The 27833-nt window shown below is 36.5% G+C and overlaps 3 protein-coding genes across 7 annotated transcripts; 1 reads left to right on the forward strand and 2 right to left on the reverse strand.

Moving 5' to 3' along the window:
• Window positions 1-1069: 1069 nt before the first annotated feature.
• On the reverse strand, window positions 1070-6560 carry mdh2 (malate dehydrogenase 2, NAD (mitochondrial)). Its single transcript, XM_079860338.1, has 9 exons — window positions 6314-6560; window positions 4339-4507; window positions 3914-3997; window positions 3576-3685; window positions 2525-2650; window positions 2327-2404; window positions 1897-1996; window positions 1519-1670; window positions 1070-1374 (listed from the first exon to the last, which is right to left on the reverse strand). Exons 1-9 carry the CDS (start codon window positions 6374-6376, stop codon window positions 1243-1245), a joined length of 1014 nt encoding a protein of 337 aa, XP_079716464.1. The 5' UTR covers window positions 6377-6560; the 3' UTR covers window positions 1070-1242.
• A 909-nt stretch (window positions 6561-7469) lies between these two features.
• On the forward strand, window positions 7470-11222 carry ska2 (spindle and kinetochore associated complex subunit 2). Of its 3 annotated transcripts, none has more exons than XM_079860808.1 (7): window positions 7470-7583; window positions 9166-9255; window positions 9331-9507; window positions 9672-9746; window positions 10268-10310; window positions 10434-10566; window positions 10685-11222. In XM_079860808.1, the coding sequence occupies exons 1-7, from the start codon at window positions 7554-7556 to the stop codon at window positions 10815-10817; spliced, it is 681 nt and encodes a 226-aa protein (XP_079716934.1). In that variant the 5' UTR covers window positions 7470-7553; the 3' UTR covers window positions 10818-11222. The 3 variants fall into 3 exon arrangements, with proteins under 3 accessions (XP_079716934.1, XP_079716935.1, XP_079716936.1); XM_079860810.1 differs by having other exon boundaries at window positions 7547-8754; window positions 8953-9255; XM_079860809.1 differs by lacking the exon at window positions 9672-9746 and having other exon boundaries at window positions 7493-7583.
• On the reverse strand, window positions 11198-27541 carry tex14 (testis expressed 14, intercellular bridge forming factor). 3 transcript variants are annotated; one of them, XM_079860806.1, is made up of 29 exons: window positions 27433-27541; window positions 26917-27105; window positions 26714-26828; window positions 26457-26622; window positions 26129-26268; window positions 25823-25907; window positions 25082-25215; window positions 24860-24976; window positions 23884-24007; window positions 23612-23790; window positions 23152-23300; window positions 22847-23037; window positions 21841-21946; window positions 21171-21712; window positions 20309-20376; window positions 20086-20147; window positions 19765-19977; window positions 19539-19636; window positions 17642-17761; window positions 15763-15862; window positions 15589-15664; window positions 14998-15149; window positions 14756-14874; window positions 13200-13374; window positions 12941-13084; window positions 12775-12865; window positions 11966-12087; window positions 11799-11859; window positions 11198-11580 (listed from the first exon to the last, which is right to left on the reverse strand). In XM_079860806.1, exons 2-29 carry the CDS (start codon window positions 27044-27046, stop codon window positions 11535-11537), a joined length of 3825 nt encoding a protein of 1274 aa, XP_079716932.1. In that variant the 5' UTR covers window positions 27047-27105; window positions 27433-27541; the 3' UTR covers window positions 11198-11534. The 3 variants fall into 3 exon arrangements, with proteins under 3 accessions (XP_079716932.1, XP_079716931.1, XP_079716933.1); XM_079860805.1 differs by having other exon boundaries at window positions 21841-21949; XM_079860807.1 differs by having other exon boundaries at window positions 11213-11580; window positions 15607-15664; window positions 21841-21949.
• Between the last annotated feature and the right edge of the window lie 292 nt (window positions 27542-27833).

Below are 27833 nucleotides of genomic sequence, written 5' to 3' on the forward strand. Positions count from 1 at the left end.
GTAAACGGAGGGTAATTTTTTCTTTAATCAAAAGTGAGAAAACTGTACAAATATCAAAAAACAAATTATTGTTTTATTGGTTGTTTTAACCCTTTGAAAATATTAAAATATAAACATTAAACAATCTAATAATATATTCAAAAATTAGCATTTTTCAAAAGTAATATTTTTATTTTTAAATATCTCCTAATGTGATCAACATCTTGTTGGTTGGTAATTGTCAAGTGTTTTTTATAATATATTTATGCATGTAACTACATACATTAAAGCTTTTAGCATTTTTTTTTAAAGAAATTACCCATTTAAAGTCATTATAAAATACTGTTTTCAATGAGAGAACAATGCCATTTTAAGACCAAGGCCTTTGTAAGACACCAACTAATGCTACTGTAATTGGAAAAGGTGAAATAAAAACAAAACTGGATATATTTATAATACTATAAAACTGGATGTCTGAGGTTTTCAGAAAGTTGGGTAGTTAAGCTTGCAAAATATTGTGGGGGGGAAATCCTTTCAAATCATCATTCACGCAGGTAGTATCCCCTTCTTAAATAAAACAAATCTGGAGCAAACGATCATAAATAGATCTAAAAAAAAAAAAAAATAATAATAATATATATATATATATATATACATACATATAGAGAACTGATAAGAATGTAAAAAAATGTACCTTGAAATGCAACACAAGCCGCTTTGGATAAAGCGTCTGCCAAATGCATAAATGTAAATATATGCGTATGTGTGTGTGAGTGAGTGTGTAGGAAATATAAAATCTATTACATCAATAAGTTTAATTTAAATACCTCCAAATCACTATTCATTTGAATAAGCACATGGAAAGAGACTTGAATGTGAAAGTGGATCCTTGATTAAAAATAACAATAACACTGACAGTAGGTTTACTCAGAGCCATTTCTGTTTATGTAAAACTCATTCACATTGATTTATGAGTCACTCAAATTGCATCGGTTTATAACCAAAAAAAAAAAAAAATTTCAATAATATAATCTCATAGCAAAATAGCAATATTTTGAATAGAGTGAACTAAAATACAAGGACGTATATAGTTGGTAAACAAACCGTTTTATTGATGGCTGGATATTACTGTTTTAATCAGCACAAAGACTGTCTGCATCTTTGAAAATGATGAAAATACATGTTTGGGAAACCCTGTTGACATACAATGATTCAGCTTTATAAATAAAGGACATTTCACAGGTAGCGTGCCACAAGCACAGATCACTTCATGTTTGAAACAAAATCTTCTCCTTTCTTGATGGAGCCCTTCAGTTCATCCATGGCTTCAGCTACCAGCTTCTCCTCGAACGCAGAGATCTTGCCAAGGCCAAGGTTCTTTTCAATGCCGTTTTTCTGAGAAAAGGAAGAGAAATTACTAAAACAAATTTTAGTAGACAAAAACAAAGCCTGTTTTACCAGGTGGTTGTTGTCCCTGTGACCTTGTATGATCTGAACATAAGATGAAGTAACATCTAAAGAGGATCTAGCTAGATTTACCCCAAGCAGGAGAGGTGTAGAGAAGTATTTGCACTCCGTTTCCTCAGATCTCACAAATGCACATTCAACAACACCCTCCTTTCCATTCATGGCGTCAAGAAGGGAGAATGTGAACCTGGCTCCAGCGTAGGCCATGGACAGAGTGGCAGAGCCTATGAATAGAGACACATTTAGGTTTACAGATACAAGTTCATATTTCAGATCTTCTAAATTTTATTTTTAATGTGGCATTTCAAAAAAAAAAAAAAAAAAAAAAAAAATCTAAATTATGTTTCTGCACAATTAAAAAAAGATGCCAGCGACATGAAGGAACCAAAGCCTTACTTAATGCAATCAAAAAACAAGCAATCAATCAGCATCTAAATCCTCAGTTCTCACCTGCACCAGCTTTAGCTTTCACAACCTCAGTTCCTGCTTCCTGGATCCTGCCTGTCAAAGCAGACAGTTGATCTGCAGGGAACTCAACCTTGGGTGTGCACTGAAAACAACATGAAAAGAATAATACACATCAGCTTTATCATATCACCAAATAATCTAAACAACCTGTCCTAAAGAAAAAAAAAAGCCAATCAGAAGATATTTTACATTTATGGTACAGGACTGTAGACCAATGAGAGATTATACAATGAGCAGGGATATGCAGTGCAATGCCACTGAAATGAAGCAAGCAACCTACAAAATAGGCTGCCAAAAACTTGGATTGACATGAAAGTTAAAGCTTGAATTGGTACTAGTCATTGTAATGCAACACTGTTCAAATTCTTATTGAACAAGTTATCAGTTATGTAGTAATACAGGTTCTCCTCACCTGTGAAATGAGAGGAATGATGGTCTTTCCTGCATGACCTCCGACCACTGGCACATTGACTCGGGCGGGATCAAGGCCCTGGAAATATTGCAGTAACCGTGACAATGAAATGACTGTGCAAATGTATGTTCTGATGATGACATTAAACAAATAAGTCTGCACTTAAAAATCTGTATCAATTGAGTTTATAGAACTCACTTTGAGCTCAGCAACAAAAGCATTTGCTCTGACAATATCCAGTGTTGTCACACCAAAGACTCTGTTGGGGTGGTAGACGCCATGTTTCTTCATCACCTCTGATGTGATGGGAATAGTGGAGTTCACCTGAAATTCACAATGAAGTTTAATAATACAGAACTTGTTTTCCTATATGAACAATTATCAACTATCTTAAACGGGCGGTCCAAAGCATACATGCATGTATGTGTATGTGTATAGATATCTAGTGTTATATGCCATTTTGACCTTTGAGCAGTTATAAAGTGATATAGCAGCAATGTACTGATCTCTCCGAGACTTTATACAGGGTTCCCACACCTTGGTTAACTTCAAATTCAAGGACCTTTCAAGGACTTTCCAGGTCCAACACCCTCAAATTCTAGGACTTAATGTGGGGACACATTTCAATTGAGGGAAAGGTAACATCGTTTTACCTTGTAAGATACATTGTTATAGTTTTCATGTGTCAAATACAACTATGCAAAAAAGCTTTTTTTTTGCATTTACTTTTTGACAATATGACAAATATGATATTCTATTTGTCGTATTTCTGTTTTGCATAAAACTGAAGGATATTTGGTACATCCTAGACTGTATTATAAAATGATCTGATATTAACTTTTGCATGAATTTTTATTGAAAAGAGCTTAGGCTCATGTAACCAGCCTATTTTTGCAATGTTTCATGGTGTGTCTGTGAAACGTTGAGGTCCCATAGTTTCGTGTGCTCGTCACTTCGTCATGGCAACGTACAACACAAAGTACCTCACGCGGGAGACACTTAACATAACACGTAAAACTAACGTAAATATAGCAAGCTAGTATGCATAGGCCACGAAACGTTGGCAAAATAACACATTAGCGAACCGGAGGGAAAAATATGGAATTTTTTCCAGAAAACTTCTTTCGCAAAATAAATTCAAGCACCTGCATCTATGCATGTTTATTTTCAAAAACTTCCCAGGGCCTTGAAAAATATTTTTCAGATTCACAAACTCTCAAGGACCCGTGGGAACCCTGTTTATACTTACAGGGTTTGCAATGATGCAGATCATGGCCTCAGGGCAGTGACGGGCACAGGCATCAGCTAGTGTGGCCACAATAGTGGCATTGGTGTTGAACAGGTCATCACGGGTCATACCTACAAAAAAGGGCAAAAAGAACAATCTTCAGAAATGTATAGAAATCCATAAGAATTTCTCATTTATAACTGAGCCCAATTCTATCCCGAAGCCCTTATGTTTAAGCCAATCAAAAAAAAAATTGTTGAATATCCTATTTTACATTCACACAAATATAATGTTGCTAATGCCATTCGATGCTGACTATAAATGCGCTTAAAAAAAACAACATATATATATATACCCACCAGGCTTCCTTGGGACACCAGCAGGGATGACAACAACCTCACAGCCTTTCAGTGCAGCACCCAGCTGATCTGCTCCCATGTACCCTGCAAAGCAAGACAGTGAGCACTATAGCACTATTTACTAATTTAAAGTAAAAAAAAAAAAAAAAAGTGGTAGGGCTTAAGCATTGGAGAAGTCTAGCATATGTTACCAGATAAAAGTAGGTTGTTTCAACTGTCAGGTTTTGACATTTTAATTAAAAATGATGGGTTAAAAAGTTATCTGGATTATTCGTTCACAAGATTAAGATGATGCATTTAGAAAATACAGCAAATTTCCATTTCATGCCAACTTTAAAATAATAAGTATGATTTCTCTGCAAATACTAAAAAAGAAAACACCATCAGAACCAAGGAGGCTTGATGAGCCGAAGCCCTTTCTGTACCTGTGACATGGGCTCTGGTCTCAATGTGACTGAGGTCAGCAGCCACTCCAGGAGTGTGGGCGATATCGTAAAGTGACAGCTGGCTCACTAAAGGGCTGTTCTTCAGTAGGAGGGACAGGGGCTGCCCGATGCCCCCTGAGGCACCCAAGACAGCTACTTTCGCATTGTTCTGCAAGGAGGAAAAATTGCAACGTCACACAATTGCAATATGTGCTAATCCACCCTACTTATATCAGTAAAGTGTACTTTGACTCAATAGGCCATTAAATTTACTGCTTTGTATTGTTGTGTGCAATATATACACATTTAAGAGGTATCATTAATCATAACCTGGTTATCGAAAACTGTTTAAAGGGTTAATTCACCCAAAAATGAAAATGCTGTCATTATTACTCCAAATCTGTAAGATTTTCGTTCATCTTCGGAACACAAATGAAGATCTTGATGAAATCTGAGAGCTTTCTGTCCCTCCATTGACAGCTACACAACTACCACTTTGACACTTCAAAAGGTTCATTCAGAGATCGTAAAACTAATCCATATGAATTGAGCGGTTTAGTCCAGATTTCTGAAGAGACTCGATCACTTTATATGATGGACAGATTGAATTTAGGCTTTTATTCACATATAAACATTCATCAACTTATACATCAGTTGTGGTAAACAAGCTCAAGCATGTTCGCTTGACGTGCAAGAACCAATGAGATTCATTCCTGTGTGTTACGCAGCACGTTTGAGGTTCCTCAAGAACCAATGAGGTTTGATATCACGCATCAAGCAGGTTTGGTTGAGCTTGATCAATGCTTAAATGTTAATTATATCTGTTAATCAATTATTAGTTTGATTAACAGACGAATTAGTTTGACGATCTCTTTATGAAGCTTTTGAAGCGTCAAAGTGGTAGTTGCGTAGCTGTCAATGGAGGAACAGAATCAAAAAGATCTTCATTTGTTTTCAAAATATGAACTAAAGTCTTACTGGTTTGGAACGACATGGGGGTGAGTAATTCATTTTCATTTTTGGGTGAACTATCCCTTTAAATAAATAAATAAAAAATAGAACAACCTTTGAATGCAAAATGTTAAAAATCCTTTTGTGTGTCTATGCGTTTACAAATTAAGGTCACATAAACATCCTTTTTAAAACTGGACCTTGGGTCTTTTTCAGTCTGGAAATACGCCAGTGGGAAAATTTACTACCATTCGTGCAAAGAAATGGGAGGGTTTAAACCAAGTGATTAAGGACTCTGTTAAGTGTTTAGACCGTACAAAGGAAGTCTGTATGGCATACAAGTGCGAGTTTATGTAAAACAAACGAATTAGTCTTATTCTATTGGCAACTAAACGCCTGTATTGCACTGTGATGTATGGGGAATAGAAGTACAAGCCTTATAAAGCCCAAAGTTTTGTTTCATGAAACAAATCAGATGGTGAATCATCACAGTAGCGCTTTTGCCATTTAAAGCCAACACAAAAGCTGCATTAAGCCTGATCTCTCATTACAGATCAAGACACTTTGTAGTACTTGCTACACGACTGTAATGACCTTTCAAAGGGGGTCGAGTCAATGCGATGCCATCTCTAACCTGGATGATCGCACACAGGCAGAGGCAGACTACACGAGTTGGCAAGGTCGACTAAAACCTACTCATGGCGGACAGCAGGATTTCAACTGGATTCATGATTCTTGTAACCTCTATACACCTAAAGTCCATATGACTAAGAAATCATACTGTCAGTGTGCTGGCTAAATGCCAAGCAAGGTAACGTAACTTCTAGGTTACCTGGATGCAGGCTCTTACTTAGTTTCAACTATATTATTGTAGTCTATGGATTATTAAAGACCACGAATCAACAAAGAAAAAAAAAAAGTACATTTTGTTTTAATCTCAGTTTGGCATGTCATTATACACTCATATTCATCACGTAAGCTAATGTTAGCGCACACGCATGGTAACAAATATGAACGTTTTTACCTGGGAGGAGGTGGACAAGCTCCGGGCGAGGGTGGCTGTTGGTCTAGCGATGCGGGAGAACATGTTGGATTGATATTTTGTAAGTGCTTGCTGTTTTAAAATTAATATTTGATATAGAGCCCCTCCTGACTGTGACTCCAACGTCCTCTAACAAGACAACCGGGTGAGAACAAGCCTACGGTGCAGCCAAGCTTTGTTGACGCTATGACATACTGGCCTTCTCTGATTGGTGTAGCAGTCTGTATGCAGAGCTATGATTGAATAGAAACGTTGTCAGTCATGTTAAATGGGGCGGGGTTTACCACCGCTTACTCTTTCAATGGCTGATCACATCCTGGCGATCGATTGGTCCGTCTGGATGAAACGTCATAGAAACTTTTTCAGCCCTCTGATTTGTTTAGATTTTTTTTTTTTTTTTTTACAGTTTTAAAAAACTCTTTTGATAAACTTTTTTTTTCTTTTAAACAGTAGTAACTGCTCCTGGCCTATTAAGAATTTAGTTTTAAAACTGTCTAGGAGCATGATAATTCTAAAATTACCCCGGCCTGAACATTACACCTTGGAGAATAAAACATGTCTCTTGCTATATTTATAAGGCCTGGGACAAAATGTTTGTGAACTATTATTATAAATATATAGATAATGTAGTGTAAAGTCTGAATACTGTGCAGTGTAGTAATATAGAGTATGAATACAGTGCTGAGACTGGCTATGTTAGGTATATGATTCTAAATACTTTATTCAACAAAATGTGTGGTATACCAAAGCTTACAGCAAAGAATACTGTGTTCCGTACTTGACATTTCAGTGTGGTGTATAAAAAAAAAGTTATAAATTCATTATTTGATCTGAGTGACAAAAGTTTTTACAGAAAATGGATTTAAAACGCTAAATAATTGTTTTTCTTTCCAATAAACACTGTATTCCACAATGTAATTTTATCTAACACTCTAACACAAAACTTGAGGGGTGGAAGAAAAATATTTCAATCACTGAATTTAGGATTCATATTTCACATTCAATTATAAATAGTATGCGCAGTATACACACTGTAGTTAGTGCGTCCAAGACAGTACGTTAGAATTCCATCCCGAATATACCACCCCTTTCCGCTCTTTCTCCTTCCAAACTGACCAATCACCTTCCACGCTCTCTGACAGCTGACTAATCAGAGAAGGTCTTGCGTTCTGCTGCGAGCTTTATATTTCCGGGGCTGCTTTAGGAATGTAAACTATTCAACATGGAGACAGTTGATAAACTGGAGGCGATGGTAAGCTGTTTTTTCAAGCAAACGTTTCCATCAAACGTTTTCCCTTGTAAAGTGACGGTATCCGTCTATTTGTTAATAATACCGGTGCCTTTGCATTAGACGACGTAATGCAGAATAAAACATGAAAAATGACACGTTCTCTATATTCCTCTGTCTTTCCCTCAGGTTGAAGGGGAGAAAATTACGAAAAACATGTAGCTGGATGGCTAACTAGTGCCACAGCTAATTACATAATTTAATAATATCTACAGCAATATCAGTCTTCATGTCATTAAATTACTGTAATGCGCATATTTTGAAACGAAACCTTGGCATTCAGCCTGAAAATGTTTATTTGGTTCGATAGTTGGTCGGTAGTGAGGGGAGTGCGGGTGCGGGAGGGCCTGTGCGTCTGTCCGCCAAACTGTGCGCTGCAGCCCGAACTTACTCCCATACGTTATTCAATAAGGTTTATATACACTTATAAACTGTTCGGACATGTATACATCAAGTTAATGTCGCAGTTGTTATTAACAGATAGAATTAATATAAAATGTGTCCATTGCTTCTGGACGACACACAGATCTTTGTAAACGTTTAGTCTGAAGATTCTGTCTATTTGCATGCCTGCAAAATCTCATAAAAGTCATTTTTGTTATTCAATGATTTTTAGTAAAACCTTAAACCTGTATTAATTTTATATTTGCATGTTTAAATAGCATTAGTACGAGGAAACGATAGGGGGCGCAGTATTAGCTTGTCAGAAATTGTATGTATGTATGGATGTGTGTGTGTGTGTGTGTGTGTGTGTATATATCTTTATGAATAATTATGGATGTTGCCTAATAAATAAATAAGAAATAGACACAAAGTAGCTTTAAATAATGAATTAAATACCATAGCAATTAAACACTCACTTTTAAAATTATTGCCCATATTATGAAACATCTACATATCCGGATCTCAGCACTTTAGTGTTTGTGTTTTCTAATGTTTATGTTAAAACTGTGTTCTTCTTCCCAGGCTTTTTAATTGGCATTATTTACATGATTGTTGGATATTTCAGCATGCAAAAGGACCACCCTGAATGCGTACTGTCTGTCCAGTGCCCCTTTTATATTGTACTACTGATAACCCAGTTATTAAAGCAGTGCAATGTTAAAAGGGCATTGGCCAGGGATTTTTCTCAAAGGTAGGGTCAACAGCGTGGCCAGTCACATCAATTGCTGTTAACAGGTGCTCTGACTTCATTGCACTACTGTATTGGACAGCTAGCAGTGCAATAGTATTGTCAAAGCATCTGAGAACAGCTTTGCACAATGTTTACAACTTTTCAAAGAGGTGCACCATCTCAGTTGGCATATTGTTGTTTGTTTTCTCTGTTTTACAGGTTGTAATGTCTAATCCTAATTCTTGGGACCCTATCAGTATTGCCTCTGCTGTCCACTGTGTTCAGAGTAGTGCAATATTGCTAATAGGGTTTCAGGTTTTAGATCATACCCTCATTCAGATGGGCCAATAAATGCTAACGCCTATGAACGGCAATCAACTCCTGACTCTGAATGCTTACTGAATGATGGTGTTTAGATCCGTGTCCTTGTAGTTCCAGAAAGCAGAAGCTGATATAGAATATGTGGAAAAGCGGCTGAAATTTGACTTCATGGCAAATGTGCGTGAAGCGGGCTCGTTTGAGGTAAGTTTGTATACATTTATTCATTTTAAATAATGACTGAGTCTGTTTTTCTAAATCTGTGGTTGTGGATTTTAGGGAAACCCTGTTCAGTTGCTGGAGAACCTGTCGGCGATCAAAGCACGCCATTCGGCCCTGTGCACTCAAGTGGAGGAGATTGCAGCAGAACAGAAACGATCCATGGATTCCATACGAGCTCACTTGGACACGACAGTACAGCTGGTTCAACAGCTGCAGAACACAGCAGATGTGCAGGTATTTAGTGCAACAAGAGCACATCTAACAAAACTAAAGGGTCATTGTCAATGTTACTACACTAGAGGCCATACACAATGATTTTACCATGGTAAAGGGAGTGTTCTTTGAAAAGTAAAGTAGTTCCATTCCATGATTTGTTAATGGGAATTCTGGTGTTCAAGGTTCCTCCACTGACAGAAGAAGAACAAGAAGCGAGAGATGCTCTCTGCTCATCCATTGCTGCTTTAAATGTAGAGGTTAGACAGTTTTATCAAAAAATGCTTTTTATCATAATTACACAACTACACTACTGTTCAAAAGTTTGGGGTCGGTAAGATTTAAGAGAAAGAAGTTTCTTATGTCTGCATTTATTGGATCAAAAATACTGTAAAACCAGTAATGTTGTGAAATTCTATTTTAATATAGTTTACATTGTAATTTATTCATGTAATGGTAAAGCTGATTACAAAAATCAATGCTGAAAACAGTTGTGTTGCTATATATTTTCGTGGAAACCTTTTTTTTTTTTCTCTCCAGGATTCCTTGGTTAATAGAAAATTCAAAAGAACAGCATTTATTTGAACTGCAAAGCTTTTGTAACAAATACTTTGTCACTTTTGATCAATTTAATGTGTCCTTGCTGAATAACAGTATACATTTCTAACTTTTGAACAGTATTGTATGTCTCGTCTGTACCTATTAAAATGTTAATATTTGTGGTCTTTTGAGGCGAAAGCTTCTTTTTTAGCTATTTATGAATGCGTTTCTGTTTCTTTAGGCCATGCCGACATCAGAACCTGAAACTCAAGCACAGTCTGAATGTAAGGATGGAAGAAAATCATCAACATAAAGCAGCTGTAACATTTTCACAATGTCAAAGGTGAACAGCAACTTTATCAGTCTCAATAATTGTAATATATATAGTTGTTTTGTCTGTCTTGCAGCACGGAACATGCATGAAGAGGTGTCTGAGGGGACATTTGAGACTGTCCCGCGGAGTGTACGTGGTAACTTGAAGCTGAATGACCTCAACATGCTCAATAAGCAGTTATCCGAGTACTTCTCAGATAAGAACAGGTTTGTCTGGTCATATTTGACCCTGAGCCCTAACATGATTCACAATGTAGTGAGGTTTAAGGCAACCACATGATTTCTAATGCATTTGATATAAGTCTTTTCATTCTTGTCACTTCAGGGGGCCGATAAGCACTCAGAGAATGAAGAAGTTAAACATGAAAGTCAGTGATTCTGCAATGAAGACCTTACAACACCTTAAACTCATTGAGCTGGATAAGAAAGGACTTGTGTCATTGCTGGCAAAGGACTGATAAACCGGGACAAAATAGATGCAACCCCATCAAAATGTGTAAAGCCTCTATAACACACTTGAATGATGGCGTACTAGAGAACATTTCAGAAACATTTGTCCATGAAGTTCAGTATATACATTAATTGGGATTGCATACAAAATAAACTAACTTTTATCAGTCTTTTTAAGGAATAAACTTAATTTCTTCAGCATTGTTATGCTGCTGTATTAAATTATATCATCACCTGGAATCATTAGATTTGTACAAGAAAGAAACTGCATAAGTCAATATTATTTGTAAAGTTAAACAGTTGTTTATGTAACTTTAGATCATCAAGATCTCAGTAAAGCAAAGGAGACTATTTGTAAGATTCAGTAAATTAAATTTTTTTGTATGCAATAAAATGTCTTTTTTATTTTTATATATACGTGTTGTTTTATTTAGAATCTTTTTTCAAACATAACACGACAAATAGCAATACATTTTTTTTGTAGCAACTTCAAACGGAATGTCAAAATCAGAATGTCAAAGTAAATTGTAACATCAACGCTAGAACTCGAAGATGTGCATATATTAAGAACAAGTTTAAAAGCCAAGGGCTTTTCTTTGGAAAGATCTTTTTCCTTTAACAGTAAATTCAACATAAAGGAACACAAACCACATGCCTTAAGCATCTAAAATGGAAACAATTCAGATGCAAGAGACCTTGAGGAAATCCAAAAGATCGGCTCCTCTTTAACAGTGTGGTTTGACTGACTCTGGAGGTGTATGCTCAAGAACTCTGATGATAAAACAAACAAACAATGAAATTACAAAAATGAATTTTGGGGCAGGAAATTTAGCAAGTTTTAGTTAGCAAGTTACTTGTAAAGCATTCATTTAAGGCTGAAGTGTTTAAAAGTCAATGGTAATTTCAATATTTCTATTATAAGCAGTAAGATTTACACTAGCACTGTATTCCTGGGGTCAAATGCATTTTATTTTAGACTTCTTGTGCACCTGTTAGGATGGTTCTCCTGATTAGCTGTCTCAATCCTCTCTCCCAGCTCATTTACGACTTCTACAGAGAGAATCAACAAGGCCAGTTGAACACTACAGTGGGCGTTTGAGCTTATTTACTGAAGTTTTCAAGGCCAAAAGAGACCCCATAACTTCTTTTCACTCACCTGCTGTCTCTATGTAGTTTCTTTCTGGACAGCACAAGTCCCTCACATCCCCCTCTCCTATTTTGTCAGGGGCTCTTTCTGAAACCATTCTTTCCAGATCCACATCCAAGGTGGAGCTTGCTCTGCAAGATTTCAAAGTAAAAGTATCTTCTTTTTTTTGTTTGTTTTAGGAGAGGAAAAAAACATAATAGGACCTAAAAACTTGAATCCAAAAACATGAACAAAATATTCTATTAAAATAGCTGTCTGCAAGATTTTAGACTGAACTCCTTCCAAAATGTTGTACATAAAGAAATAATACATACATATCCACCCTTTACTGCTGTAGACTTTTAATGTACTATTCTGATTCATTTTAAAACAATGAAATCAAAATTGACAATTCTTATTTTTCTAAATGCAATTTATCCCTGCACATATTTTTTTTGTGCTCATAATCTTAAATCAAAACAGTAATGTTTTTTCTTGTTTGAGAAGCTGTTTTACTTGGATATACGTCAAAATAGGGGGAAAAAAATTCCCAATTTCCAATTCATGCAGACTTTTCATGCAGACAATTTCTGGTTCATTTACAAGTGTAAATGAAATATTACATACCTAAGTGGATAACTATCCGAGTTATAAAGACACATGAACTGTAAATAGACACTCATTTTTTTAGGGCAATGTTGTGTTAAATATAGATCAATTTCTCTATCCAAACAGCCCTAGAATCATTATGCAGGTTATTATTATATTTTTATCAACACTCAGAAAGTTATCAACCAATAATGAAATACCCCTTACTAAGGCAAAGTATTGGGTTTTACCTCTCAGTGTCATCAAGGCTGTGACTCTCATTGCTCTTTTGAGAGTTTGCATTACTTTCCATATCAGCAGAGTTAAGATCTGGATGCTGGTCTGAAAATACAAACGTACGTCTTTTTAATTCCTTTTAAAAATTAAAATAACAGTCCTAATGTAGATCCAGCTCACCATGTATCTGACACGGGTTTTCACCCTTACACTCTTCCTTCTTCTTTGAGATGCCTTCATCTTCACACACATTTTCTTCAGAGGACTCTTGATGTTTAGAATCTGATGGGTTGTCACCTACTTCCTCATCCACATCATTATTCTCTACAGGAATCACAAACAGTTTGATTCTCACACCATGTTAAAATCAATAATACTTCAACAATATATCCCATAATGAATTTTTGGAACACTATAGCAGTGAATTATAAATGCACACTGTCAATAGGATAATCCATCTCTTCACTGGTCTCCTGGCTGGTCTCAGTGGTCTGTCTTGCTCCAGAGCTGGCAGTGGTGAACTCTGCATTACCACTAGAGGGAGAGTCTGTTTCCTCCTTACACATTTGTCTTTTCAATGGAGACTGCAGGATGCTAGACACAGAGGCATTCGTCTGAAAAGAGATGCAGGATATCATTTAAAATGTAATAGCTGTGAATATACTGATGCAAATATAAGATAATGGAACATTTACCTTTGTCAGATAAAGCTTCTACAACAAAACAATAACAATAAGCATTTGTATATAGTAAAAATATTTTTAGTTAAGTCAATAAAACTTTATTAGTGAACTCAATCTGCCAAAACATGCATTGAAGACGTAAATATTGAAGATATTTGATGGCTAAAGTGTGCTATCATATTCTCCCGGTAGTCAACATGAGATTAAAAAGCACATATTAGAAAAATTAGAGATGAATTGATGTATTTTGGCTGATAACTGATAATTTATAATATTTTGAAGCCAATAACTGAAATATAGGTCAATTAGATATTATCATTCTACATTTAGAGACTGATTACAAAAAGAAACACTCACATTAAAAGTCTAAATTGGTAATAACATTAATAATAATTATAACATGTAGAGGTTAATAAAAAATAATGAATGGAATTATACACGCCTATAGCCAACATTCTTTTATGCAATAAAATTACACAAATATAACAAAGATTATAGAAACAAAATGCATGTGTGTCCTGGACAATAAACAAGCTCTGACTAGGCATTTTATTTATGTTTAACATTAGTCAGGCCAACTAGTATTAATAATCGGGAGTGTTCATTTAAAGGTGCTGTCTGTAAGAATGACAGCTAGTGGTCGAAATAGGTACTGCAGTCCAAATTCAAAATATCTGAGATCGTTGTACCCTGCCCCCTCCTCCTCAGACTCGACGCTCACACGGGTTGCCAGTGTAAGACACGCAACAGGAACGAGTGCAATTGACAATGAAAGCCGAGGAGACTTGCACACTGTAAGGTGATGAGTTGATTTATACGTGTTTTAATATGCTCTCGTTCATAGAGATTTTTAGATGGATACCGAGGCTTTTTAGGTTGCATAGAACCTGCAATCTCTGATCCAGTTTGTTTGGTGGCTGCAATACACTGTGTTTCGTGCCAACTGGCATCCCGGGGTGTCGAAATACTATTGGGTGAACTGGCAGTGGGCGAGATCACACAGACCAAAACAAAAACAGACATTCCGACACAAAACGCACATTTCAAAGTAAAATAACTGGTTGTAGCATTGTTTTTCAGAGAAACGAGTATGTGAACTCAGCATGTTTCCTAAATATCTGCAAACATATTATGGTATTTTTATGCTTTAGTAGAGTGAAAAAGTTACATACAGCACTTTTAAGTATAAATTATCAGTTTAATTGACTTATCGGATTGATACAGATAACATTATAAAAACACATTTTCGTCCGATAACCATATGACCGTTGATATATTTCAGAAATGTATTATTCAAATATGATTGACTGACATTGCTGCTGTCTCCTGCGCTGGCTGTGGCGTAACTCTCTGTGCAGACAGTGTGGGATAGGCTCGGGAGGGGGGGGAAGGGCTCAGAGCCAATCTGCACATCTTGAAGAGTCCTATGACCTGTAATTAAACAGTGTGCACAATTACATAAAACTGGCCCACAGAATGTACTCTGAATTTTGATTAATCCTAAAAGTGAAGCCTAAGTAGATGCATGTTATATTTTTCTGATTCACTTCATACCTTTTGGGCTGCGTGGGGTGCTGTTGCAGGGTGGATGTCCTCTGCTGTGAGGGATTGGACGGGCTTCAGGGGACCCCACCCACTTTTGGAGCTGGGCCGGTGAACAGGATATGCTGGAGAGATCCGGAATCTCAGTGAGGTCTGGCAAACAACTGATCAAACAAATAAACCAAAGCACAGAGGACAGACTCAGCCGAAGGAAGTCAGTATTGTTATTTTTATTTGCAAAGGACTCAACAGACAAAATACACTACCTTTCAAAAGTTTTGGGTTGGTAAGATTTTTTATTGTTTTTGAAAGTCTCTAATGCTCAGCAAGACTGCATTTACTTCATCAACAAACAGTAAAAACAGTAAAATTGTTTCTATTCTTTGATGAATAGAAAGTTCATTTAAAATAGAAATCTTTGATAACAGTATATAAATGTCTATACTGTCATTTGTGATCATTTTAATGTGTCCATGCTGAATTAAGTCTTACAAACCCCAAATATTTGAACTCACTGTACACTTAATAAAAAAATCATATTTATTACAACAAATCAATTCCATCTGCTGTTGAGCTTTGCGTGAAATGCTTAATTTCTTTTACCTGAGGGTAGGAAAGTACCTGTGCACAGGGGTAATGGATTCAGACTCCTTTGGGTACTCTTGAGCAAGCTGGTATTCTGGATAAAAATAAGGGTGATATAAAGGTTAGAAAAAAGGACAAACTTTACCCACAAAGCTGGTAATACAATGATTGCAGACTGTTTCATCTGTATACCACTCAGACTGTTTTCTACAGCTTGTTTTTCTTCTTCTTGAGATGTGCTGGGTCGACACACCTCCACTGTGACGTCCAACTCATCCTCTGAGCTCAGTGACTGAGAAATAAAGGGTTTACAAAAAATACTGACTTTATTCTTCGATATTTTAGGCCCAGTTGCACAGACAGGGCTTAGACTAAGTCAGGACTAAGCCTTAGTTCAATTAGGACTTCTCCGTAGCTTTTATAAACGCGCCTTAGAAAAAAACATTTCTGGTGTGCATCTTGAGTGTCAGCATCCTGCCTCCTGTTGTTTGTCTCCAGGCCTCTAGAGGTTACCTGTGTTCCCCTCTGCCTTAGTTCTTCCTCATGTGTCCTTGTTAGCGTTATCCAGGTCACCTGTGCCTTGTTTCCCCATAGACAGTATAAGAAATGGACACAGTGACACATAGACTTCAACGGAGAAAAGTGAAGTCAATTAGAAGCACTCTCTTCCTGATGGCTGAGTGTACTGCGCAGCCTCAAACTTAGCTTGACGACATAGATGTGATGTGAGCAACCTGTCTGACAGTTGTAAGTTTTCTAGTAGCTATGCCAAGAGAAATCTGAATCATTCCCTTCCAAATCTTGCCGAGACAGAGAGCGTGAGTAGGAGCTGTCCATGCGCTAGGAGCAGGAGCAACTTTATGACTCTATGGGCTTCTCCCTTGACTTTATCGGACTTTATGCCTCTACGTCCCCCCGATTGCCTGCGAGCTTCTCCTCCTGTCTATACGGTAATTTCTCTACTGTGCGACAGAGTCGCGTAGTTATGACGCAATCGTTAGCCTATTTTTACAAAAACAGTTTCTATGGGGCCATAACGTAAGATACAAGGTAATGGAGCCTTTTATACATTGTTGTTTCTTTTGAAATAAACAATGGACAAATGGAATCTTTAAACGCCTCAGATGTAAAGTTATTCGCTGACAAAGAGACGCCAAAATGAATTGGAGTCAATGGCATGCTAACAGCAGGTTTTTTCTTCCCTTGTTTCTCACTCGGTTTTTGAGTCTTGGCTATGTGTCTCCTCACAAGTCCTCCCAAGTCCGGTGTTCTTAGTGATTTGATTTTGTTTTTCCCCCCTCGTGGAGTTATTTTATTTTTCTTCTGTGATTGTTTGCAGTATCACTACTATTAGTAATACCTCTTTCTGAGAAGAAATTTTGTTGGATATTTTGTTTTTTTTTACTTGCAAAGTACCCTTTTTTTAAATAAATCTACTTTGCCTGGAGTATTGCCTTGAGTGTTTTGTTTGGGTCCAACATACCCTCCTAAGTGTTAGATCTCTCAACTCACCACACCTGAGACCCGAGTTTGAGCATGGCTTGTGATATTGAGACAAAATAATGGCACTGACATATTTTAAGATATGTCAGTAGGGCTGGGCGATATATCGCATGACATTGTTAGGCGCATCTCGTCAGTAAATCCGGTTCCTTGATTAGTAGTAAATCGCCATCACCTGCTTTCAGATGGAACGGCATTCACTACAAAGAGCCGTAGTTAACTGACAAGCTGAGCCATATCGCATTAATTATCGCAGGCGATACGTCCGCAATATTAATGCGATATGGCTCAGCTTGTACGTTAACTACAGCTCTTTGTAGTGAATGCCGTTCCATCTGAAAGCAGGTGATGGCGATTTACTACTAATCAAGGAACCGGCTTTACTGACGAGATGCGCCTAACAATGTCATGCGATATATCGCCCAGCCCTATATGTCAGTGCAAGACAAGTTGCTTTCAGTTAAAACAGCTCAAACATTCATTTTAGTCTGGGACTAGCTTAAGCCTTGTCTGTGAAACCAGGGTTAGAGTGTTACATGACAAAACTAACTTAAAAGTCCACTCTCACCTGAGAATGCTCTACACCAGATGATGTGCTTTTGGACAGGTGGTGTTTGGGTGTGTAGAACACACAAGACCGTTCTAAAGGGGTCTGTGTATAAGCCGAAGTATCCGAACTTCCCTCATCCTTTGGACACAACAGACAAATAAATGGTACATTTAAAAATTCAACATTTTACATATCGTCGCTGTCGGGCGGAAACCTTGTATGTCCAAATTTTGTCAATTTCATATTTTTTCACAAATCAATGTTATTGGTCAGTCCCCACGTGGTTCTGTTATTTTTACAAATTATTAACCAATTTAAAGTGTTGAAAATAATTTGAGAGCAAATCTCTTAACTCCATTGGACACTTCAACTGTCTGAGAATCCTCATAACGCCACCTCTTCACTCCACGGCGGGAGTCTCTGCTGCATTTTGTCTCCTCAAGATTGAAAGTCGCAACGATTAAGAAATCCTCGCCGAGCAACACATAAAGCAAGCCTTAACTCTGATTTTATCAGTGTTAAACTATGATATCAGTTATTGATGTATTTTAAATGTCTACTTTTTATTTTTACTAGGCATATTATAGGTGTGCATTGAAGTTTTAAAATGTATCTAATATAATACTTGAATTGAATTAAATGTTTTGGATACCAGCATTAAATTGTTTTTTTAATTTTACTGACTCGAAGTTGGCACTGTGCATGTAAAATACCCCAAGTAGCAGGTTTTATTTATGGGAGGAAAAAAAGGTCTGTCTACTGGCGCCAAGTAAGCCTATCTTTGGATAACTCTGTTTTTTAGACAATAACGAGTGAAAATAGTTAGGTTAGATACATTTGAGTAGGCCTGTTTTGTTAAAAATCGATAGCTGTAATGCTTCGGTGCAGAAGGAAGAATGTGAGCCACGAAGGTAAGTTTGCGTGCAGATTAGGCTAATTTCCGCCTATTAGACAGCCTAGTCACCTCATCGTTTTTTGTTCTGCTTCACTTATAGCTCTTAAACCTTTAAAATGGCGTTTAGGAAGATGTATGTAACCACAGTCGTTAGCTTTGGTTAACTATTGAAGCCTTTTTCTCTTGTCAAAAGGCTCAACGCGACCGCCGACTTTGTTTGCGTGCAGATTAATTTCCACCTATTTGCCTAGTATTTTGGTATTGCATCACTCATATCTCTTAAACGTTTAAAATGGAGTTTAGGAAGATGTATGTAACCACAATCATTAGATTTGAATAGCTCTTAAAGCCTTATCTCTTGTCAAAAGGATCAACACGACCGCAGACTTTGATGAACACTGCTGACAGCAGCGACGTCTGTCCGTACCATTCTTATCAATGACAGCGTAACCTCGTATCTCCCTGCTCCCAAGTAATAAATCTCTGATTAAACATGATTTTGGGGAAATGGTTGTGTTAATGTTGGTACACAACAGTATATGATAGCAATATAAGGCATAATACCAACTTTAAAGATACAATGTTTAATAACTCAAAAAATATGCAGTTTTTTTAAATTTCCTGAAAAATAATGGTTTTGGAGATACGAGGATTCCGCCCGACAGCGACGATATGCAGAAATTGTATATTTGTTAATACATCTTTCAGTCATAATTTACTTTCAAATGACACTTTATTAAACTCCCTCAGCTCTTATTAAACAGCCATAAACTATTACACAAATAGCTGTTTTTGTTACTGTACCTTTAAAACTTCTAGATGAAAAAAAAAAAAAAAAAAATATATATATATATATATATATATATATATATATATGATAACCGTTTTGCAAATGAAATATGGAACCTCGTCAAGATGATGAATACCGAATGTAAATGTTGGCAGTTGTGTTTTAATGGGGGAAAGAAACTTTAATGAACTGGTAAAAAACAAATATAAATAAAGGTTATAGTTTATCACCTCAGTTTGGCTTGTAGCCTCCAGCACTCCATTGGTCACGTCAAAAGTTTGATTGATAGTGTGGTAGTTTGTGCTCTCCTCACTATCACTCAGAATACCTGGACATAAATAGAATTTGAAAATTAGTTATTATTATTATTTAAAAATGGAATTTAATCAATTTAACCAAGATAAAACATGAATACATGAAATAGCTTAACAGCAATTTCAGGCATAGCTCTATTACCAGCAAAACTCTTGAACAGTTGCTCCAAATCAGTGCTTTCCTGGGTCTCAGATTCCGAGTAGCTGTTCACACTGTGTCTGATGTTGTGTCTCTGCCAGTCCTGTAGGTGAAGCTGTTGCTCATCTACATCCTCACTGTCACTGCTGCCAACAGCACCCAGTGGTTTCCCCAAACACCCACGTGCCATTAGGGCCACCGCATCACTAACCTCATCTGTACCGGCACATAGGACAGATCACATACCTTTTAAACACTTTTCTTTTTAAACTAGATAAACTACACATGAAGATAATGAATGCATGAGTGGCTGTTGTCTCTCACCGGTCCATGTGGGTTTTGTTCTGTCTTTCTGGGTCTCCGACAACCCAAGTTGCACATTTAACCTGAAAGAGATGTATTTGCTTATTTTTGTCATTCTCTTGCCTATTTGCTCATATATCTTTTCTGTTGTTGCCAAACTTGCCATCCTATCTATTATACTCCATTTTTGTATATGACTTAGTTGTATTAGTCTTTTTCTGCTAATGCACTTGTACTGTTGTACCTCTGACGTCCTGTCTGCTGCTGTCCTCTCTTTATTGCTTCGACTCTCTTGAAGTCACTTTTCTCCTCCTGTAAGTAAAGGTTTTCCACATATTTTTTTCTATATATTATTTAAAGCATCAACCTACACTGATTGCTATTCCATACATTTTTTGTTAGTATCTGGTATTTGTTAATGGTAATTGTCACTAATTTAGTTTAACATGTAACTCCCAGCTAGTTGATCATACAAGTCTGGTGATATTCTGAAGGTGAAGTATAGTGTGGGTGTGTGTGTGTGCACTACCGTTCAAAACTATAACTACCGTTCAAAAGTTTGAAAGTAAAGACTTGAAAAAAGTAAAGACTTTTACATTGTTACCTATAATTATCCATTTCTATTTCAAATCAATGCTGTTATTTTGAACTTTCTATTAATCAAAGAATCCTGGAAAAAAGTATATCACGGTTTCCACAAAGATTTTAAGCAGCACAATTTTTTGATAATAAATGTTTCTTTAGCAGCAAATCAGCATATTAGAATGATTTCTGAAAAGTGTAATGATGCTGAAAATTCAGCTTTGACAACACAGGAATAAATTACATTTTAAAATATATTACAATAGAAAATAGTTATTTTAAATTGTAATAATATTTCATACAATATTACTGTATGAGTTACTACAGTTTCACTGTTTTTTATCAAATAAATGCAGCCTTGGTGACCGTAAGAGACTTCTTTCAAAAACATAAAAAATCTAACAGACACCAAACTTTTAAGCAATTAATATTTATAATATATATATATATATATATATATATGTGTGTATATATATATCTTTTTTTTTTTTAGCATTGAAAAACACACACTTGTGTGCACATACCTGTACACTACTAGGATAGGACGTGCTCTCAAAGCTCTCATCTTGAGCTGAGCTGTACTGACTGACCTCGTCATCTGCATTAATGGTCCCCTCGTGTACCGGTATATAACTTTTGGACAATGGCCCGACAGCCTTCCAAACACTGTCACTGAGCTCTTCCTCCATGTTCACCCTCTTCACCACAGCATCCACCTCGTCAAAGCATGGGGTGCTCAATTGAGTCGCCTCCACATTATCCAGACTCTGCTCAGCTTGCTGTAGAAGAACCTCAGACACTTTAAGGTTGAGAACAATGGAGCCAGTATGCTTTGAGATGGAACTACTGATTGCCAGATCCTTGTCTGTATCAATATAGTTAGAACAAGATGGTTCAGAGAGTGGAGCATGATGGGTAATAGGCATCAATGGAATGTTGTCATGATGCAAAATATCCCAATGGAGGTCATCAGTGTCTAAGGTGGACTTCTCTTCTTCTGTGTAGATTCTTTCTAGGTGATGTTCCTGTATCTCATTGTGTACTGCAGTCCTGCAGTTCTGATATGCTAAAAGTAAAGTATAGGACAATCAAAGTATTACATTACATTAATGTTTTAACAGGCGCTTTCTTGCAAAAGTGATCATTTTCTAGACTCTAAAAGTTTCCCTAATCATGGCTGGATGGAAATCTCACCAGCTTCATCTTGCTCTTTCGCCTGATTAATGTCAGTGTTCCATCCAGGAATGCACTGAAGAGCCGACCAAGAGTTCCATCCACTTCTCTTATTCTTGCTTCTTATCTCCTGCAGCAGATTAGATTGCACTATTCACTCTCATGCTATCATATATTATCTCTGTATACCTGGAAAAACCTTGCACAACATGACCTTAATAGTTCTTTTTAATAATTTAATTGTAAAATAACTAAGAAAGAAAAGATAAAATATATAAGTTAAATAAAAAAAATAAAGGACAATAAAAGACATACACTACCATTCAAAATTTTGGGTTCAGGAAGATTTGTCACATATTTACCCATGTCTTGTCTGGACCTTTGTTGTATTTCTTGTCCTAGTCCTCGTTTCCTTGTTAAGCCTGTTTGCCCCTGTGTGGATATAGCCCTTTTGTTTCTCTTGTGCTTTGCTAGTTGTTGTTGTTTCATGGTAGATCGTATTCGTGTTTTGGGTCAGATGTTCCGGTCTATTCATGTGGAGTTTTGTTGTTTAAAAATGGATTCTCTCTCTGCCTCATCTCTCAGCATTCGTAACAATTTGTTTTTGATTAAAAATTATTAAATGCTGTTCTTTAAAACTTTCTATTTCTAAGCAGCACAACTGTTTTCAACATTGATAATAATAAGAAATGTTTCTTGAGCAGCAAACCAGCATATTAGAATGATTTCTGAAGGATCATGTGACACTAAAGACTGGAGTAATTGCTACTGAAAATTCAGCTTTGCCATCAAAAGAATAAAATTTATTCAAACAGAAAACAGTTATTTTAAACTGTAATAATATTTCACGATATTACTATTTTTACTGTATTTTTATCAAATAAATGCAGCCTTGATGAGCATAAGAGAATTTCAGGGACATTACAAAATAATCTAACCCACTCCAAACTTTTGAGTGGTAGTGTACATCTTGAAAAGAGAGCATGTTGATGCATATTGATGAGACATAACTAAACCATGTACAAACTCTGATATAACAGCGTAGATTGTAGCACAGATCGTGCAGGCTGCTGGTCCTGTGCTGGGCTCTGTACTGGAGGCCAGTCTGCAGGAACTGGTAGTAAGGCTCAGACACGGCAGGGTGTGCTATCAGAGCCTGACCGGCCTCTACTGACCGTCTTATGTAACGTGGGTCCATGGTGTCCCATGGCACAGCATCTGTACAAAGCAACACAACCACGGTACAAGTTACAAACTAGTAACACAAAAAGAGATCTATCACACAAGCTCTACATTAAAGATGACAGACAGTTTTCATTACATGACCTGTACCTGTATAGATCTCCTGTATAAGGGCGCACACACTATAGAGATCAGCTTTTCCTGTACATGCTCTACATCTAATCACTTCCGGAGCTGCCCAGTTTATCAGGCTGAGAGGCACAGGAACAGGAGGCGGGCTGTAGGGGCATGTTCCCTCACTGTAGTTGGAAAACATATCAAATGACTAAAGATTCAAATTACATAATGTAAAGGCCCATTCACACCAAGAACGGTAACTATAAAGAAAACTATAACAGTAACTATCTTAGGACCCACACCAGCAACTGATATTATTCTGTTTATTCTGGATTTTAGAACTATATCTTTATCAATATCATAATAGTTATCGTCCTAAGTATGAATGGAATGTCCATAATGAATATAAACATTTACACATTTCATTAATTCAAATGATTCTAAATTTATAGTCTATATATTTTAATATGTGCTTTTTGCAATGACGGTGTACCTGGGCACCATGAACCCGAGGCCCGTAACCTTGGCAACTCCAGGGTGTACTATGAGTACAGTGTGTGAGGAAAGGGCCCGGAGCACCAGAGATCGGCCGTTCAGGTACATTAACACCTCACACACCTGTAGCACCACAGATAACAGGTCAACCAGCTGTAGCAGAGGAAACTCATCCCGCTGCAGAGTGTGGAAATAAACAAAGAACACAGTTAAAACAAAACCACTTCTGTCATGTATAAATTTGTGCTTTCTGAAATGCTCAATTATTACCTTTTGATGCAGCAGACTGTACAGGGATCCTACATTCACTCTCTCATAGACCAGCCTTGTGCTGTTCAGGCCAGCGGACATACTCACAGCCATCAGCATCAGCAAGTGCGGGTGAGACACCTGACTACAGAGGACATCATAGAAATCATGGCTAGTGCACAATGTATTTATATAAGAAATAACAATGCAGGAAAATAAACATAGGTTTCGAATTACACGAGTATATGAAAACAATTTTGGACATTTGACTGAAGTTAAAGTCAACATAAAATCAAAGTGGACCTTATTAAATTTGTTGATAAATGTCACTGATTTAATAGTGCATGATTCTAGTCAGGGCTATTATAGTTAACTAACACTAAAAACATTAAAAACATTTTACTTGAAATAAATGTTAACCGAAACAAAATCAAATATAAAAAATAAAAACATTTTATTTTAGCAAGCTTAAGTAGCTAGCTAAGGCAACATTTCTTATTTTTATTTGGTTTAACTTAAATACTAAAAAACTATAACTAAAACTGAAATATATGTATAGACATTTGGAAAAACAGGAAATATAAAAATAAAAACTATAACAGGATCTCAATAGTACAAAAAAAGTTGTAATATCTTTCATTGAAATAAAAACTTTATCTACTTCTAAAATAACTTTTTTTCGGACAAAAGGCTGTGCAGACAGGAAAAATAATATTAAGCAATATAATATTAACCAATAATATCACAGCCCAACATGTTTCATTTAATTCCCAATCGATAAAATATACATTATTTTCCATTCAGTTTCACTAATAAATACTATTTTTATAATGTCTTCTAATTATAATTAAGTATAAGGGAAAACCATTTACATGAATAAACATTTAGTAAAAAAACTATGAAACAAAAAACAGTCCTACCACCTAAAGAAGTTAACTGTTGAGTTTGTCAAACTCTTTTGTAGCTTTTTTTATTCCTGGAATTTTTATAGTCTTACCAGCAATACTCCTGCTCAGAAATGAGAAGATCCAGAAGAGCATCTTTTTCTTCACATTGTTGCAAAATCTGATCATCTAGCTCTTTAACTGTGACACGACATCCTTTCCAACTGTAACTAAGGCATGGTTAAACAAAAAAAATGCTGTTATATCCATTGCATCTTTCCTCTGATGTGACTTCAATAGCATATTTAAAAAGATCATTCATTACAATGTCTTACTTGGTCATGCGTATGAAAGATCCACACATAAATGAATTGAGGGGCTCATCATTAGCTTGACCTAAGTCACCGTCACATATCAAGGGCACATAAGCAGCCAATCCCAGACTCAGCCCTGGCTTCTCAAAACATAACTGTAATGATTAAAGAAAAAAAACAATATCCTCACTGGGATTAGCCTAAGCTGTCAAAGTTAAAGGACATTGTGTTTAGTATGCTGTGCTAATGAGAAGAGGAATCGTAAAAGCATAGTTCACCTAAAAAAAAATGTTTAAATTCTGTCATTATTCACTTTAATGTCTTTCCAAACGTGTATGGCTTTCTTTCTTCTGCGGAACATAAATTAAGATATTTTGAAGAATGTTGGTTACCAAACAGTTTCGGTTCCCATTGACTTCCATTGTACTTGTTGTCTATATAATAGATGTCAATGGGAACAGAAACTTTTTGGTAACCAACATTCTTCAAAATATCTTCTTTTGTTTTCCACAAAAGAAGAAAGTCTTATAGGTTTGGAACGATATAAGTAAATGATGAAAGATTTTTAAATTTTGAACTATGCCTTCAATTCTAGAAATCATTGTAATACAGTAGTAATCTAGGATTTAAAACATAGTTTGGTCATCGATATGAAATGATTTATAAAAATTACCAAAATATGTGTATTCTTGGTGTGTTCAGGGGTTGTTCAGGGTTAACCTTCTCAAAATACTTGCGAGAGAATTTTTTTTTTACACAAACCTTTCCATAGCCAAAACACTGCATCTTCATATCACAGGCAGACATCTTATAGCTAGTTTTATTTTCATGACTGAACTCATATCCCCTAAAGAAAAGGACACAAACAAAAAGAATCAGAATTTTTACTTTCACTTTTGTACTAAAAACACTTGTACTGTATTGAGTTTCCATTTGATGTGCAATCTGAGTATTAAATCACTGTCCTACGTAGGTGTTGTTACTTTCTCATTCTCAAGAATAAATGACACTATAACAAAGAGTTTGAAAGTGTTCACTGAAGAAGATCAATGGTTCTGCGGATCTTACCAAGGGAGCAAGAGTTTGAGCAGGGATGGAGAGTTCAGGAGAGTCTTTGAGGAGGTAGGGGAGGAACGCACATCCCCAGACAGATGCGTCTGCAACAACCTCTGCATTTGAGACTCGCATCTCTTCAGAAAAGCAAGCATCTGTAGATAAGGAAGAACAATTAGTCAAATGGCATCTTTACACTGCAGAAGCTGCATCTGAAAATAAATCTGTACATAAACATATCTAAAATAATAAATTATATCCTGAAATACTCTGTCATGACAAAAACAAAGATTAAGGCTGTACTGATGCTGCATTTTATCTACAGAACCAAAGCAGCACAGACCTTGGGGCTGTTCTCCTGAGCACCTGCCTCGGCCCAGTCCTTCGGAGTCCGGCCCTGATCATCATGGAGACGCAGGTCCCCGCCAGCATCCAGCAGTGAACTCAGGAGCCAGGGATTACAAGAGAAAACTGCAGCATGGATGGGGGTACTTCCATCATTACAGCGGCTGGTGGACATAAGTATCACACGTGAGATAGTATGCTATTTTTCATATTCACACAATCTCCATGGATGATTATGGGAAGGTTTGGCCTTACTGATTTGGGTTTGCTCCATACTGCAAAAGTTTCTCTGCTACACTGACAAAGCCAAGGAGAGACGCGCAATAGAGTGGTGTCTGTCCAAGGTGGTTCATGCTGTCAACTCCCACACCTATGGAAGGTGGCATACAAAAAGCATTAATGAAACGTGTACAATCAAAGTAAAAATCATTTGAAATGCCCCTGAGATGTATTTAAACCTTTTTTGAGGACTTTCTCCACTTTTGCTACTTTTTTCTCAATTGTGTATCTGTGTAGGAGGGCTGGTAACCCTCCAATTTTCACAGTGCCCAGGAGCACTGGGCAGGGCATTGGCTGAACACCTGTCATGATGCTGATGTGATGTCCAATGGATCAAGTAAAGTTTCCAGAGGTTTCTTCTTCCTCACCTGTGAACCAAAATGTAGGCCTAAATTACTAGGTTGAATAGTTTTAGCATAGAAACCTAACCTAACGAGAGATTAACACATGTTTGCTAAACATTGTTTACTGACTAATTACAGTTGCAGTCAGAAAGTAAAAAAACAACAACAACTAATAAACAAGAAATAACCAGCGCAGTTCTCCTTACTGACTTCTGTTGTAACGTACTCAAACGTAACGTTAAATTTTAAATGTAATCAACGTAACTTACATCTAAGTTATGCTAGCAAGCGGACAAAATTAGACAAAGCTCATGTAATCTGAATATTCATATTTATCGCACTATAATTTACCAGTTCGGGAAGAGTTTTGTTGACTTTCGCTAATTTAAAATGAGTTTTGAAAGAAGTAAAGTAACTTCGATATTCTGTAATGTATTTCACGCGCTTCACTCGTTCTTGATGATTCTATTGGACGTTGGGAAACGGCGGATGGATACTATTGGATGAATCTAAAATATCGACATTTCAGATGTTTTATTTCATTAGAATCGATTCGAAGTATTTCAAATAGTGGTTTTATGTTTTGTTTAGACTTTATAAATAGACCTCATAAACTTTAAAGTGAGAATCTAATTTGTTAGCAAAACATTGTGATTGACACGCACTATTTCTCCTTCTGCTTTCTCCCTCCGCGCAAATATGCGACAAAACAAAATAATTTCAGTTTGTTTAATGTTAGTAATGAATAATGC

This window comes from Squalius cephalus (assembly GCF_949319135.1).
Source record: "Squalius cephalus genome assembly, chromosome: 24".
In the NCBI taxonomy this organism is placed as follows: Eukaryota; Metazoa; Chordata; class Actinopteri; order Cypriniformes; family Leuciscidae; genus Squalius; species Squalius cephalus.